At 38.5% G+C, this 17,888-nt stretch overlaps 1 protein-coding gene across 4 annotated transcripts in view; it reads right to left on the reverse strand.

Moving 5' to 3' along the window:
• LOC149298819 (FERM domain-containing protein 4A-like) overlaps window positions 1-17,888 on the reverse strand; it is a 123,336-nt gene that overhangs the window by 5,874 nt on the left and 99,574 nt on the right. For 3 of the 4 annotated variants that reach the window (XM_089487132.1, XM_089487134.1, XM_089487135.1), the window contains exons 13-20: window positions 16,423-16,561; window positions 12,452-12,593; window positions 6,515-6,648; window positions 4,552-4,674; window positions 2,456-2,684; window positions 1,998-2,054; window positions 1,015-1,252; window positions 261-425 (exon numbers count right to left, since the gene is read on the reverse strand). In XM_089487132.1, the coding sequence (XP_089343258.1) occupies window positions 261-425; window positions 1,015-1,252; window positions 1,998-2,054; window positions 2,456-2,684; window positions 4,552-4,674; window positions 6,515-6,648; window positions 12,452-12,593; window positions 16,423-16,561 (1,227 nt within the window). The remainder of the gene's footprint in view (window positions 1-260; window positions 426-1,014; window positions 1,253-1,997; window positions 2,055-2,455; window positions 2,685-4,551; window positions 4,675-6,514; window positions 6,649-12,451; window positions 12,594-16,422; window positions 16,562-17,888) is intronic. The other variant, XM_089487133.1, reaches the window with a different exon arrangement.

Genomic DNA, 17,888 nt, shown 5'->3' on the forward strand with positions numbered 1-17,888 from the left:
TCACTGTTTTGTTTTCTGTGCTTCCAGAAAAGAATTGCCTAAGTGGCAATTGTCCACATATTCATTAAAAAAATGTTTTACTTTTCACTTAATCTAATTTAATATAAAAATACAACTAGATTACTCATACCACACTATTGTCATCAGTAAAACAGAAATCACCCTGTTGAGCATTGGTTACACACCATTTCCTAATCATGGAAGCTGACTTTCTATTGGTTAGTAGAAAGAATAAAAAATGTCTGTTCCGGAAGCCTTACCTGGTGGAATGAACATAGTGAGGGCTGCGTACTCGCAAGTCAGGTGTGGATGGCATGCTAGACTGAGAATTCCAGTGAGGGAGAATCCGAATGGGACTGTTTTGAAGGGAGTTGCTCCCTCCTGCCTCTGAACAGCTGCCTGTGCTCGGGAACCGTTTATGGCTACTGCAAAGCAAATACGGCAATATGACTACTGGAAAAATTGGGCAGTTACTAAAACACATACAGGCAAAGAACGTGTGTGCTGGGCATCTCGTTTAAAATGCCAATAAACCTTGAAAATAACTGGCTTCTCAGCCAAAGTTTCTCATTTTCTGTCTGGTTCTGGAATCACTTGTTTTGGCTCACAAAGGGTATACAGAGCTTAATTAAAACCCTTCTACTGATCTAGGTAGAAATCCACACAGGCAGTGATGGTTGCACTGAAAAAACAACTTTTAACTCCTAAATTACCAGCTGCCTCCTCAAAATTTTTTTAAAAGGTTTACTGGCTCTCATACTCAACATCATGAAGCAAGAGTGTCCAAAGTGGCCATTCCCATCTGTTGATACTGAATTGGCTCTCACAAGATTAAACAAAGATGCACCAATGTCTGCTAGGGTTATCAATACATGAAAAGGACCCCAAGCATTTTTTTTCTTTCCTTCTTTTGGATGATCACTAGGGATGAATGGGGTCACAATCTAAAATGCTAAATATACACTCCATATTACATATGATACATAGATATTACGTAGGCTATGACCGGTTTACCTGGAATGGTTGTGTGAGGACCTTTTCTTTACTTTTTCATAAGGTTCATCCAAGGACGATTCACTCCACATCTTGGGCTTTATGGGAGATTTGTCATAATCGTTTCTCTGGTAGTGCAACTGTCTGAGCCCATCCAGTGATTGTGGTGGATGAGGTCTTGAGTGTGAGGGAGGTCTTGGTGGCAGACCTTTGTGGGGCGACTGCATAGGAGACAGTATACTGGGAGCCTGAGGGTCCTCTAAAAATGGAACAGATCAAACACTCCAGTTAGTTTAGGATATTTCGAAATGTGAGGGTATTGCTCTCATGTACGGGCACAACCTGTACAATATGAAACTCAAAACACTAATAAGGGAACTGTGTGTAATCGTTATAAAGAAATGTATGCTTGCCAAGGTCCCAAGTGCTGTATGTGGACAAACAGAGCCAAATAGAAGCGAACACATGACAAACATATAGATATAAATAAAACTATAGAACACCATATACTGCAACCGTGTAAGATACAAGAAAAAATATTTCACACAGGCAGTCCATTAAAATGAAACAGCAGTACAGTAACTAGTTCTACCACGTTCTCCTAATGTAACTGTATGGGTAAGATTTATTCAGGGACTAGAATAGAATCCTCTTGGATGTGCAAAGTAATTACTTTTCTTTAGCGCTTATCTAACTTGCATATCATTCATTAATATTCACTTATCTGAAGCTTACTTCTCACCCTTAGTTAATAGCTAATGCATTTTATTAACAAGTATGCCACATAATGTATGTGCACCTAATGTGTCTGATAAACATGAATGGCAAATAACATAAAATACAAATGTAAATATCTGTTCTCTTGATTAAAAAAGAAAGGGTTAAACAACATATCTTGTGAATTGCTGTAACAGAGCAGTCACATTTGCTGTCCTTCTTTATGTTATCTTAACCTTACAAAGCACAGCTACACCCAATTTGTAAAGCAAAAATAGCATACGTACCATCTTCTAGAACAAGGGCATCAGAAAGGGAACTGTCTTCACTGCCGAGGTTTGCTTCTGTAAAGACATGATTTTATTTATGATATGTTCGTACAGACCCCAGAACACACTGCCAATGTAAATGCTTATGTTTAACAAAACACATTCTATGTCCAGGAGACAATGATGTCCAGATGGATCTAGGCTGCTTTGAGTCAAGTGTGGACAGCAGATGACCTGATAAACCCCAAGCTCTACTGTACCGCACACACATTCATTCCATTAACAAGCTGGACGTCATAAACGCTTGGATGGATTCCACTTGCCTAATGAGTCACTTTTTTTTAGGGGTGCAGATGGGATGTAACAATGCATTGTGTAAGTAGTCAGAGCCTTGTCCTACTTATCATGCAGCATGGCCATACATAAAATATTACCAAAATAGAAAAGTAGAAATGTGAAGATGTAGGCATACTCACCATCGATAATTAAGGATGCTCTCTGGGTGGGCTTTTTCCCGGATTTGATGCGGTACTCGTTAATAGAGTTTTCAATCTCCTGTAGTTTCTTTAGTGCGTTAAGATAAGAAGTTTTTCTTTGTTTCTTCAGCTTTTTGCTAACATGAGGGTCACTGGCCAGACGACGAGCTGCCTCTGTAATTTGCGACTGGATAGCGAATTCCCTCTCAAGACGTTCTAACTCCTCTTCCTACAACACATGATGCAAGTCAGTATTTACTTTAGTACAACTTGCAATATGATCATCAACTTCCACTGTGATTGACAGATCAACTTATTTAACAATTAAAAAAAATGAATTTTAAGGAAAGTACTTTTGCTGTTTTCAAGATCCACTAACCTTTAAGAGTGAAGTACATTCTGTTCCCATTAAACATATCTATTCTGACTAATTTGGTGGCTTGTCATAAGAGGGTCATGTAGCCAGCAGGGTCAGACTGGCCATGGACAAACATGTGGCGCCTCTAATGAAACATGTTGAAAAAGTGTAAGCGTGTAGCGTGTGGCTGATGCATCCATGCCATCTGAAGCACCAGGGACAGTTTTCTGCCCCATTTTGCATATCGTAATATTTAACAGACAAGAAAATGACATGAGAATTTTGTCTGGCTCTACCAGGACATTACATGACCTTTTCACCATTGTCCTAAAAACATGACTAAACCCGATTATTTTGAAGGAGACACAGGAACAACAGTAGATATGTCTGGAGCCTAATAAGTCACTTCAGACAATGGTCTTTCTGTGAATGCCTGCCCTAAAAGCTGCCTAATCTGTTTTTACAGCTATGGTTCGGTGCTCTATCCCAGAAATGCTGGGAGAAGCAAAGAATAATTACTTTCCATATCCCAAAGAACACAAAAGCACCCCCTACATGTACACACACATCTTATGTGATTGGATTCTTTTCAATTGCAGCAATGATCGGTATAGCTGAAACGCAGTTTTAAATACAATTTACCATACACGCTGAGCAGTGTGAGCAGCAAATACAATAGAACATTATAACCATGCTGTCTACCAAACATAAAAGGTGAACTATAGCAACATATGGATAGTTAGAGCAGAGAAAACCACTGGACCATGACTTGAAAGCTCAAACCATGACACAACTGTGATACTACAAACCATCAATCAAACCAGTGCCCCCTCCTTACCCATGACATGGACATATATATATATATATATATATATATATATATATAATAGAAAGCAATCTTTTTTATTATTTTATTTATTTCAAAAATGCAAAACCATGTTAAAAAACATATATACAATCTCTAAATCAGCGCACACACATCAAATAGATTATAAACTCTCATGACTGTAGTTAAAACTACTTAAATACACCTTTCTAAGATGACAAAATTGGAGTTTTAGTCACATTATATGGCCATATTATGCTAAGCCCACCACTACGCCAAAGTATATGGCCATATAATGTGACTAAAACCCCATTTTTGTCATCTTAGAAAGTTGTTTTTAATTAGTTTTAACTCTAGTCATGAGAGTTTATAATCTATTTGATGTGTGTGCGCTGACTTAGAGATTGTGTATGATTTTGGTCTTCAGCAGCACCACCTTATAATTAATGCTAGTTCAGGTGAGTGCTTCCTTTTTGTATTTGTTTATATATATATATATATATATATATATATATATATATATATGAGTTTAGAGTTTCCCCATTCCTCAGTTACGCTGTTTAAACATATAGAATCATTTGTCTCCAACCAGACACTGGAATCATTAGATCACAAATGTTTTGCATCATATCTCAGCATTCTATAGATTTGCCGGAGGGTGTATGTAATGGATATCTGGCAATGGTTGCTGGTAGCTCAGACTAATGGCGGCACTTACCATAATTATATCAGTGACATGATACATTAGAATTAAGGTGTGTCCGTTCCAGTTTTGTGATGACTTTTGAATGCACGCTGTGTAAATTGTTGGCGCTATATAAACATTTGTTGTTGTTATTATTATGAAGCCAGGTACATGGCACCCCTTGTACAAACAGGCCAGAATCAAGCTAAAAAACCAAAATTGCTCACCTCTCCTTTTGCAAGCAGTTTCTGCTCATCCAATTTAAATGATGTGCCTATTCTTCTCCGCACAGTTGGTGGCTCCTCTCCAGGATCTAAAGGGTATTCTCTCGGAAGTTTACCAGTAAGTTCCTAGAATAATAATTTAAAAAAAAATAAATATATATATATATATATATATAAAAAAATCACTTAACATTCTAACACCCAGCAGCTAAGAGAGGACGACTGTTACAGACATAGTATAACCATTAATTAGCCATGAATACAAACTGTTTAGTCTTGTGGAGTAATGTCAAAAAACATCTAGGTATCATGATAATAAAAAACAGGGAGGAATCTGTGCTGTGTTTAACCCCTTAAGGACAATGGGCGGTCCCTAAACCCATTAAACACAATGCATTTTGAGCCTGTATATGTACAGGCTTTGTCATTAAGGAGTTAAACTAGGCTATTCTTAACATACCACAGGCTTTAACGCCATACCATATCCAAAGTGCACAGTGATTTAGTTACTTAGAAACCGCTGATGGGCCATTTACCTGGCGAATTATGAATCCAACTGGCTGATGTAGGGTTGACCCCAACTACATCTAACCCCTCTTGATAATTTAACGCCAACTAGTTATGTTTGCAGCCATCCCCCTAAGAAATCCATTAATGGAGGTGCACTGAAGGTGTGAGCCAAAAAACTTTACGTTGTCTTATTCATCTTTGGGAATTCTCCAAGGTGGGGTTTGATATATATACCTATTCACATTGTTAACTTTGCAGACTTTGCAAGGTCCGCATATCTTACTGCATTTGTTCCAGTTCAGAAATGATTAAGGTACATGCAACATTTTAATATCGGATACAATGACAAACTTTTCATCAAATCCACTTTTCCTGAGACATAACACAATGGGCCACAAAAGGCAGACAAAACTGATTTAATACGCAACAGATAGATACACTTGTGGTAATATGAGTACTTTGTCATTCTTCAGTGATTCCAGGTGCTTAGTGCTTCTCCCACACTCAGGAATGACCACTAAAACATTCTCACAGGAAATAATTATGATTCCTGAGATTCCAAGCACTCAAAAAAAGGAGGCTGAAAAGGATTTCAACAGTTTTGCAAACAAAAAGCAATTAGGTGTGTGATTCTCCAACCCTATCCATTACTGCAGAGGTCTTGTGCAAACTCTCCTGTATGAAGTGTTCCAATGCCTTGCGGCTCTGGGATATAATCCATCTGCAAATAGGTGTTCACAGTCTGGGGAATCACTTTTACATACAGTGCTAAAAGTACAATTACAAGAACAGCCAGACACAAATCGCTCATAACACTATCTAACTACGTGCAAAAAGGGAGAGAACACGTAGCATTTGTAGAAAATATAATATGCACCAAATAAGAAGGTTCTTATACAGAACACTGCATTAAGAGGAGAATGCCCCTCTCCCTCTAACAGCCAAACACCATATGGGGGTGTAATAATCTAAATATTCTCTCTATTAATGTTCTTTATTTCAGAAGACACAAAAAGCCCACACAAGTTACAACCAATAAATATTATGTGATGGGTACTTATCGGTACATGAGCACATAAGTGTAAATGTATTATTACGAGGAATAAAGGGATAATATTCTTGTCTACAACCACCATTTTGATGTCTCGGGTACGCGGCTTTTATAATATATAATATGACCTTAGCAGCAGTCTATAAAAGATAGCACTGTCACAACCAATTAGAGATACCGTTATGCCTACATTCACCTTAGCTTGCTTTCGGAACTATGATATATTTCCATATAATGGAACTCTTAAAAATGATAGTTTCCATTATTTGTGTCTAATGCATGGCGGATACATGTGTAAAAAGATGTCGGGATAAGGACACAAGGTCATAAGCCATTCCACGCAGCCCATTCACTCTTTCTGCATGCATTCCACACAAATCAGACAGAAAGATGCCACATCCGTACCGCTTCCCGTAGACACAGCTTCTTCAGCTCCTCCAGTCGCTGGCGTAGTGTCTCCTCCAGAGCTTCCTGCCTGGATTTCAGTGCAGCCAGCATGTCTTTCTTGGCAGACTGTGAACTGTCGGACTCCTGGGAACCTGTCAACAAATAAATGAGTTCACTATGGCCAGCTGACAACAGCTTGCACATCTGGAGCAACAATGAATTTTCATTCACAAAGCTCCAGCTTCTAGTGTGAGAAACATGGGCCCATGCATAGCGGAGGGGATTCTCCTTGCTTGATCAGATGCTTGTTTCCGTCTTGACTAACAGACTGCACCTGGCCTTTTATCCCTGTGTGCCATCTTTAATGTGGGTATTTCATTAACATGATGTAAAAACCAAAACACGGTGTCTACTAATTAGAAACACTATGCCCCTGACCGTTTGTGGTCCTGGCCTGACTCTACTCTGTCTAGTGGGATTCAATACAAATGGGTACTGTTGGATTCATTTCTGATGCCAACTGTCCACCACTCATGTTCTTTTTTTCCTGCCTCCAATTCCTTTCCATCTTCACTATGAGCTTAGACTCTTTGCTGGGTATCACTTAGCTGTACAAGTCATTATCATGTGTAAGAAACATCATACATTTACCCAAGTAAAAAATTACCGTATTTGCTCGATTATAAGATGACCCCCCAAATCTGAATATTAATTTAGGAAAAAAAGAAAAAGCCTGAATATAAGACGACCCTATAGGAAAAAAGTTTTACCAGTAAATGTTAATTCATCTAAACTATTTTTTTTAAATAAAAGCTATGATTGAGAAAAATATTTTGGTTTTATTTCCTTCTATTTTCCAACCTGCCCCCCCAGTTATGCCCCAGAAATGCCTTATACCCCCTATATGCCACTGTGCCCCATGATATGCCTTTAAACCCTCTAAATGCCACTGTGCCCCATGATATGCCTTTTAACCCTATATGCCACTGTGCCCCATGATATGCCTTTTGACCCCCTATATGCCACTCTGACATTTAGAGGGTTAAAAGGCATATTATGGGGAAGAGTGGCATATAGGGAGGTTTAAGGCATTCAGGAGGCAGAGTGGCATATAGAGGGTTGAAAAGGCATTTCTGGAGGCAGAGTGGCATTAAGGGGGTTAAAAGGCATTTCACTCTGCCTCCATAAATGCCTTATGCCCCCCATTTAACACTCCCCCGGCCCCCCCCAAACTTACCGGTGCTTCTGACTTCCCTGTCATGTAGCCGGGGCAGGGTGTAGATCCCACGCACTTACGCTGCAGCCGGAAGGAGGCGTGGCTAGCAGCGGGGGTTGTCTGCGTCCATCGCAGAGACCTTCCCCGACTGTCAGAGATCAGAGTTACCGGCACCGGCGCGGGGAACTCTGATCTCTGACAGCTGGGGAAGGTCTGCGCGATGGATGCAGACAACCCCCGCTGCTAGCCACACCTCCTTCCTGCTGCAGCGGAATCTACACGCTGCCCCAGCTACGCACCGGGGACTCAGAGGTACCGGTAAGTGGGGTGGGCGGGGGGGGAGACAGGAGGATCCAGGATCCAGGAGCATTTGCTCTGAAAAAAAACTTGTCTTATAATCGAGCAAATACGGTATGTATCTACATAACATAACATCCTACCCAGTTATTGTTTTCATTGGACTTAACATCAGAAAAAAAAGATCTCCATTCTGAAGCATTTAAACTACACCCCCAAAACACCCCCAAAACGCAATGTAGGTTTCAAGCAGCAACTGTAGGAGAACAGGTTCCCAAAACTCCGGGGAGAAGGGCATTTTAAAATAAAGTGTATCTGTGAGACCCAACACTAAGGTGAGTGTTCTAAAAAGATGAACTCAAGGAGAATGGGAATTACCTAATAAGCAACCCTTAAATTTAACACCAAATTGACTGAATTCCCATTTGCAAAACAAACATGAACATACGCTGTGTTACAGAGTGAATGATCTACAACTTACTAAATATCACAAAAAAAGACCTTTTGAAATGAGAATTTAAGATTATATATTAGGACAGCAGTGTATATCTGTGCCAAATGCTTGGGTTATTTTTATCCATAAACATCCAACAACAAAGCATTTAAACCATGTTAAAAATTGGGGATTTTGTCCTGCAGAAACAATAAAGGTCAGCACAAGGTATCTCTGAACACAAAAGCTACATATACTTCATACTAAGAACAGGTGTCATGTTAGAACACGCAAATGCCTTAAGTGTTTGGAACAGTCAGTTCAATCGCATTCTTCATGCCCATGCCTGCTTGTAATAATTAGCAACTGCTGTACTGCTTGTTATTTTAATAGATGTAAAAGGCAGATTGACTTATTTATTAAAACAATTAAAACACAAGCATAAATAAAAAAAACATACAGCAGTGTTTATAGTGGCAAAATGGTTTTTTTTCTTGCTGAAATTAGCAATAATCTATCAAGAAAAAAAAGTATAATGCATCCATGGGACTCAAAACCTTTCTCCGTCGACTTTACTGTTCACATACACTTGTGCTTACCTGGCGCTGCCCATGCCATGCACATGTAGCCTAGCAGTTATACATTTATACCAGATTAAGTTCCTATTTCACAAGAAAGTTCAAACAAGGGAAGAATATACCCTTAAATTGCCCTAAATAAAGGGAAAGTCCCACTTAGCTTTGAGCATTAACACATTGATGATTAGCATTGCGAAATGTCTGGTTTCATTTCATTTTGCTCCAACAAACGTCCTATATCTGCAGACCTGGAGGCTGCCATTGATGTCATTCATGTGATAGTTTGGGGATTTGCCCTGCTCAAATACCACAAGCAGCTGCCTGTTCCCGGCAATGCTAAAGGAGTCCTTTCCTTCATATACTTTCACTAGTCACAGTGTCAGACAGGGTGATCGCAACCTAGCCATCCTATCGTTTACAGCAAAGCTGTATGGTAAGGGGTTAAGTTGTTTGTCTCGTTGACTGGGTTAAGATGACAACGTTGTTTTCTTTTATAAAACGAAAACAGCACAATGTTCATGTTTAATGTAAAGATCGTAATAATATAATTTGGTGGGGTTGTCGTTTAATCCTCAAAATGGAATATTTAAAAAGGTACCCAATGGCAATTTCCTGACATATTAGTTAGAATGGCAAATAAAAAAATGTGCAGCCATCTTGTTTTTGCAACCAGCAGTGTGAAGAAACTGCTTTTGTAATAAGATGACAAATAACATAATTTGTTTGTAATAGACTAATAGAAAAAAGCATATTCTGAAATTGGCATTTGCTATTGGAATATTTTATTCATAGGCGCAATGAAATTTGAAATCATACAATTTGTGAAACAACAAGCCTTTTATTTATCACACAAATTGTATGATAATACGTTTGTTTTTTCAGCAGTTGGTTCAAGTGGTCATAATCCTCCATGAGTTCAAGGATTTCTGGCATGCAGTCAAACTCCAGACCCTCGAGAATGGGAATGTGAAACCCTGGGGTACAGGGCTCATTGCTACTAAAGTTGTTAACAAAACTATTGAGAAGGCTTTAAAAAGATTCCAGTTGTTGAGTAACCTTGGAGAAGATCTGTGTTCCTGCCAAGTTCCCCAGACTTTAGTTAAATCTACACTACCATATCTTCACTGGTAGATATACAAGTGTTACAACACTGGTTTGTGCCAAAATGAGCTATTTATTTTGTCACCAGCTGAGGCCTGGACAAATTGAGTGTAGACATTACACTGAAACCTTTATCTGCATGATGAGGAAAACAAGAACTGCATTTTAACAGTATCACTTTGCAGCACTGGTAGCGTTATTTTGGGACACTTCTAAATAGTCTAATCTTTAAAGTGTTCAACACTTCGCCACATTGACAGAATACAAGCAGCAAATACATATCATAAAGGAGACATGTAAACAGACAGTGCTGTTTATCACAGAGGCTTAAGTGAAGTCTACACAAAGCCGCAGAAAATGTTTAGCAGCGGCTATATTAACCAATTTCAGCAACAGCATTTGTGACAGATGAAAAGAAGAAGAAGAAAAGTATACTAGAAAATTCCAGCCAGATAGTTGCTAAGAGCTTGGTTGTCATGCGATAAGTCAACAGGAGAAACTTGGTCACCAAAAAGGGGTTCTCCATTATTTAGTCTGTGAAGATGAGCTACTTGTGAATTGGATGTCATGAAGCTGTCTAGTTATGAGAGTTTCATCTCCTGACATAGACGTTATTTTATTTCCTATTACATGTAGACAATAAATGAAATTTAGAACTGCTGGGGTCTAAGCACCCAGATTTCTTCTGAGGAACAACAAAATAATTTTAGTGGAGGCAGAGCTCAGGACAAAATGCAGCTGGTAACAAGTTTCTTGTAAGTTCAATGACTCAGACAGCATTAATACATTTGACCTCTACATGGTCAGAGCTATTTTTTGTAAAACTAAGTCATTTTTCCTACATTTCATTGCTCTATACACTAATAAAAATCCATATAACTATGCTTACAGACTAAATTAAGCAATCTATATATTAAAAACCATCTTTGTGTTGGGAAATGTATTTCAGCTTCCCGTTTGGGAAGTCTAGTTCTTTTATATCTTGAGTATTTAGTTGCTGACTTAATGTTGAGTTCAGCCAGCCTTGTAAGAAGGGAGCGAAATCAATTAAGGTCAGGAAAGTGTTGAAGGATATATATATTAAAACTAAAGTGTTATTATTTATTTTTGCCATACAATTTAAATTCATCTATTATCAAGTAAAAACCTAAGGCAATGCTGAACATTTGTATCGATCCCAACACAAGTCCAAGCTGAAAAATAATCCAAAAGCAAATACCCCTCATTACTGAATAACAGCTATATTGGTGAATAGCAGCCCAAACAATAAGCTCTGTTATTCTACAGACCCTCGGGAGTGAATCATAGGATACACATGTGCTCACATCTGTTGGGATGAGCTTTCTCCACTGACAAAAATACACTCAAAGTACGACTAGCAAAGCATTAGAATCAGCTGGAAGGATTTGGTTCAAGCGTTTGAGGTAGTCTGGTACAAAACCCACACACTAGTCGGAGAATGGCCAAGCCTACATAATTATCCTTTTTCTAAATTTTTGGGAGGCCTGCAGTTCTGTTTCTTTCTTACGAGTAACGCCACCAAAATCATCATGCTATGAGATGATATTGTGTATCTAGAAGAAGAAGGAAGCCAGTTTCTTGTTAAGGCTTGCCAAAAATGGAACAGGATACAGGATGATTAGGATGTCTATGAAACATACATGACTTAATCAGATTGTGGAAGCAGTAGGCTTCTCCACAACATACTATGAATATGCCCACATCTGTCCAAATGTAATATAGGGGTTAAAGGGAAACATCTGTATGTAAAACAAGAAAATGATAGAAATATTGCGGGTGATGCTACGTGCCACATTGTTGAAGGATATATCCTGTGAATTCCGCCTGGCAGCAGCTGAATTTATTTCCAAATTCTACTGACCATTTCCCAAGCCTTACTACTCATCACGATTCTGTTTGTTTTCATTGTCAAAGACAGACACAGGGACTGTTCTAACTCAATTAGAGGAACTATGGCGGCTAAAAACTTAGATCACAAGAATTTACTGGATTAGTGGAACAGCTCAGAACAAGTTACTGTACCATCACTGCTGAGACTTCCTCATTGAAACTGCTTACTTTTATGTGACCTTTATTCAAACTGCATGTATAGACAATTACAGTCTCTGTTTATAAGAACTCTTTTGCCTTTTGAAATACCAGGACCAATATTAATAAATTAATCAAACAGGTTGATAGAGCTTTTTAAAAATAAATAAGTCAACGGGAGAGTCACCAGGACTCAGGACCCAAACGCGCACATAATGCTTAACCCAAGCATCTTAGTACAGTCTGTGAAGCAGATATCACTGTTCTGGTGTTCAGCTTACCTGAGGAGAGTAGGCTGCCACTACTCCCACTGATAATCTTTCCTTTGCTTCCCATATTCGCAAGTTTGGATGTCTTTAATGTTCCTGTTTCTGTCAAGTCAATGGCGATCTCACTTAGGCTTCTTGCTGCATGTATTTTGGACTGTGGTGAAAAGAACAGAATTTACATTATATTATCTGCGCTCATAGAGGTTTGTTCTACGCATATGTAACTGAGCTCTGTACTGTGGGTTTGGAAGTCAGCGGAATTAATCTTTAAATATTTTATCCAACCTATGCACACTAACACACTATTTGCAACAACCGCTTACACATACGCACTCTAAAATAGAACAAGAATAATAATGAATGTCACAAAAAGCAAGATCAGATGGATACAAGGTTTATAGTGTTCCATGTTAATTATTGGGGAGTTCCAACACTAAACATTCAAACGTATTTCTACATTATGTGGCCATCAGACACAAGACATCAGCACAGCCCAAGATACAGAACTGGGACAGTATTTGAATCAATATACACACACACATGCTCATCAGATACGATTGTGGATGCAGATCTAGTAATTCCCATTGACAAAAAACACTTTATCCAATATTACATCCCTGCTAATGTACATTAAATTCTTAGGGTGCCAGAGAAGCACTATGTCTTTAAAGCGTGTTGCGTGGTTAATGATCTTCGCTGTGGTCTGGTCTCAGACAGGGACTGTGAGGTCTGGGTTAGTTTCAGGGCAATTACTCTGAAATGCTGCTAAAACCATCTAAAAGTCAAAAGAAAGTTGATATTTACATGCATTTATCAAGCAATTAGCTGCTCTCAAGCTAAAAGAGCAAATTTGTATATTTGTTACATCGGCACAATTACAAAGTATCACGTGAATGTAGCTGTTAAACTGGAAAGATGTACATCATAAGACTGTCTACTTCCTAGTCTATAATATCACAAAATCAGCGTTGTCAACATATTTCACTCTTTGCTAAATAAGATTTGGAAAGTAAGCTCCGGTGTACAATGTGCCGCTGAATAGACCAATATAAAACTATGAACATCAAATTAGATAGGACATTGGGTGAGTCTAAGAAGAAATGCCGAATGTGGTTGTTGAAGTCGCAATATAGAGAATATGCGTAGGAAGCACATGTACGGTAGGGTTAACACAGCTTAACACAAGTCTACTTTTGTTTTGCTAGCAGGAAGTAAAATGTCTCAATTTACTGGTACAATGCTGACAGGGTGGTATCATTTATCCTACACCCACATAGCATTCCATCTGTAAGCTACTTGATTGATCACTCAAGGGTGGGTGTCAACGGACATGGGTGTGGGGGGGATATCTACAACCCTACCTCAAAGAAAATACCCCTTTTGCAATATTAGGACAGGATCAGAATGCAGCTCCAACCTCAGTATTTAGGAGTGGTCTTGACTTGATATCATTTATACAGGGCCGTGAAGAATTACTAAAATAATCCTAGAACAGATTATCTATGTATGCACACACACTACATCTACACATGTATATATATACACACACCCACAATATATATATATATACATACACACACACACAAAATATATAAATATATATATATATATATATATATATACACACACACACACACACACACACACACACACATATACTTTCATGGAAAACAGGGACATTTCTAGTTGTGTAATATAATTACAAAAGGGTTTCCTAACGATCAATTAGCCTTTTAAACTTAAACTTGGATTTGCGAACACAATGTGCCATTGGAACACAGGAGGGATGGCTGCTGATAAAGGGTTTCTTTACACCTATGAAGATATTCCATTAATAATGTCTACACTGTATTTGTGATCCATTGTTATTTAAATGAACAAAACAAGGGCATATTTAAGTGTCATTCAAACTTTGGAAAGATATAGCATTATAGTGACATGAAAAAATAAAACAAATTCTACTCATAGAACCTCAATAACGAGCCAAATACTTATATATGCATAGGCCAGGGGGAGTGAAGTAGAGATGCCCCTTGAATGGCAGATAAAGTGGTGGTACATTAAAAATATAGCAGATTGTGAGAAAAGATCTGAGCATGTTACATGCCTTCTCTCACGCTGATCTTTTCTTCAAGTAAATATAAAATGGAGTATGAGCTGAAATAACATACTAGGCCAAAATCCGAGACTGAAACCAGTTGAGATTCTTGTGAGAACTATTCAAATCTGCCCCTCAGGCAAGGGTAAATGCCCCACCCAACATGCCATTAGGCCACCTTCTCCGAGAACAAAAAAAGCATTACTTCAATGAGCAATTAAACCTTTAGGGTGAATTCCCAATGAACAATGTGAGACTGACTTCGGTAACTTTGATTTAAGAGTTTTAGGAAAAATACAAGCACTACTGAACTGATTCTAAACATTTAGAATTTTTTTATAATTTCTTCTTTGAGTTTAACACTACCAATGCCATGTATTAGGGACATAAAGCAGACTACTGCTGTGCAGAGAATGCATGTGCTTGGTACCACGGGGCTGGAAGTGTCTTATGGAAAGGATCCACTTCACATTATATATATATATAAATAATTGTGCATGTGCGAAGAGACTGTTGTGCAATATAATGCTGAGTGGTAAATGTACGAGGAAGTATACGGCTTGCTTAAATAGACAGAGTACTTGGATACCCCCCAAGCCCTGAAAATACGGATTTGACAGATAATAACAGTGGTCTGGAGAGAGCCCTACAGCCAGATTGGAAGAGCATGCTGAGTAGTAGGGTGAGGTTAGGATTTTATTGTTTGTACCAACATGTTGTTCTCTGGAGTGACAAGGTTTAAGGACATAATGTAATCCCTGAAGTGACAGCTTTACATAATTGGAATAGCTCCTAGATCCTGTCCAATGTAGATACAGCTCCATTTACAGAGGCATGTATAAAACACTCATGTGACTTCTTGAAATATCCCTTGTCAAGCAAGAACATCCAGTGACCCACTGTCATTTCTCTATATGATTGCATGCTTAAACTCTTTGTGACACAAATGGATTATACTCAACAGGCAAAAAATACACTTTGCCCTAAAAGTGAAATAAATGCTAATAAACCCGATAGTAAAGGAATTTAATAATTTCTCCCACCCTGAAGTCACATAACCTAGTATCTTATACAAACAGACTTTCAGAAGTCAATATTTTGAACAATCACACAGTATTCCTGTCTCACACAAGTCGTTCTTTCAGAGTGGCTGAGGTCTTGTATGTGGGCATCGCAACCTTGAGCTTACTTATCAACCCAATCGCATGCAGTGATATCTGTGTATTAGGATGTGATGACCACTTCTAGGCCACAAGTGATGTTGCATAATATGAAATGAGTGACACAGAATGGCTAACTAGCTATATAATTTCATTAAGAGAGCATCTTTTGCCTCAAAGGAAGAATGATAAGCACCATGGGTTAACCTCTAGAGAATGTACTTCCTGGTAGATATTGAGTATACTAGCAGATGGTGTGCATTAGGCAGGGTATTAGCAGGTTACATCAATATAACTCTCAAGGGGAGAAGACAATGTAATAGTGACCACATGTAGGAAAGCATATTTTAGGGGGACAATACAAAGGTGCAGCATATCCAAAATGAAGTAGAGCTTAGAAATACATTGTGGGGTGATTATGTGTTGTGCACCTTGATGTTTGGTGGTAGCACCATTTATTGTTGCCCATGAACGGATTGTCTGATCCTCTTGACATGTTTAATTCAGTAGGAAAGATTCTTCTCTTCAAATGCATTGCTTAAATACCAACACATCAACAGCCGATACATTCCCAACCTTGTGATCATCATATTTTGTTTGTTATTGTCTTTCTAAGAAGAGCCATTTGAAGTTGAAACAATTCTATTAACCCTTTGATATTCCAGAAGGGTGATGAACAACTTGTTAATTTAGCTGTGAAGAGTAAAACAATTCCACAAACGTACCTTGCTTTGCTTTCTATCCAGATAGAACTGGTGTTGGCTAATGGCCATAGCCCATATGGACTTTATAAGTGCTGGACAGGCATACCACGTGTGGACAGCAATTCCACCATGTCCAAACGTTCTCCTGGTAACAGAGGCCCTGCGTAGAGAAAAATGAGCTGTGATTTCCTCTGGACACATAAGACAAGAGGGGAGGAAACATAAATCAGTTTACAACTTTGTTGAACAAAAAAACAGCTTACTTCCTGCCTGCTCCAGGACAAGCAAATAATCAGATTGGTCACCGACTACCCTTAACCCATTTTCTGTTGAAAGTAACTATCCAGTAAGACATGTGTTCTGATCTTTTAAAGGATACAGTAAAAACTATATGGCCCTGAACCAATTCAAACTCTGCAGTCATTGTGTACCTTGGACACACAGTACACATGATAACACACATTACTGACATTCCTTCAGATAAGGGAAAAAGTGACATTTAATTTATGCAAATACCATAAATATATGGTGCCAGTATTCAAGGAATTGTCTAAGCTATAGCCTGCTTTGTTGTAAATGTTTTAAAGCAGAATCTTGTTATCTGTGGTGTATGTATCCTAGAGCACATGTTGGAGAAAAGGAAAATATTTCGAGTACACCTTACAGTGCTATAGAAATGAAAACATAACACAGGCACCAAAAAATATTTAACTATAGGTACTTGGAGAGAAAAGGTTAAGAAACATCATTCTAATGTACTTAGACCCGGGGAAACAGCCAAGCTATATCCGGAATAGAAGGTACTTTAAACCAGGGAGACATGAAAAATGCATCATGCAGGGCAGTATACATTTTCCTTAGCACAAGACAAAAGTACTGTGGACAGATGGGAAAGTCTCCTGTAACCCCACCCCAGAGACAGAATAAACGCTCCACATAACAATACACAGCTAAGGGCTGATGGCAGCATTAACTCTTTTGCTCAGTTCAAGTAGCTACAGACCAAAGGCTGCCATCGTTTCTTATATGAAATGCAAAGAGTTAAACTAAACTTTATTGATGATACATTCCATTAGTACAATGGTCATCAAATCAGTTTGGTAGTTAAATAGTTAACAATATAACTTTCAAATAAAGTCTTTAAGCCTGTGAGAAAATACATATGTTTCCTGGTCTTTACTTGCTTAATAAAAGTTATGATTTACTATTTACTTCTTGGGGAACTTCCAAACTGTTTTTTTTTTTTTTTTAAGAAGATGAAAAAAACACGAAAGCAAAAGTCCAGGAAAGAGAAACAATATGCATAAACTATTTAACACATTCAGTACCAGAGGTATGTATGTGTGATGTGCACCACACTGGTGCTGAACCAGTTAAAAAGCCATGCAGCACATTTCATTGGTCCCTAGCTATCCCAGGCCATAGCTTTGTCTCCGGCACTTCGAGACAACCTTCCAGTGTTGCTTCTAGTTCTAGCAGCCCCATCG

This window comes from Sceloporus occidentalis, unplaced genomic scaffold (genome assembly GCF_023333645.1).
Source record: "Sceloporus occidentalis isolate IW3139 unplaced genomic scaffold, rSceOcc1.0.p SCAF_31, whole genome shotgun sequence".
NCBI lineage: Eukaryota > Metazoa > Chordata > Lepidosauria > Squamata > Phrynosomatidae > Sceloporus > Sceloporus occidentalis.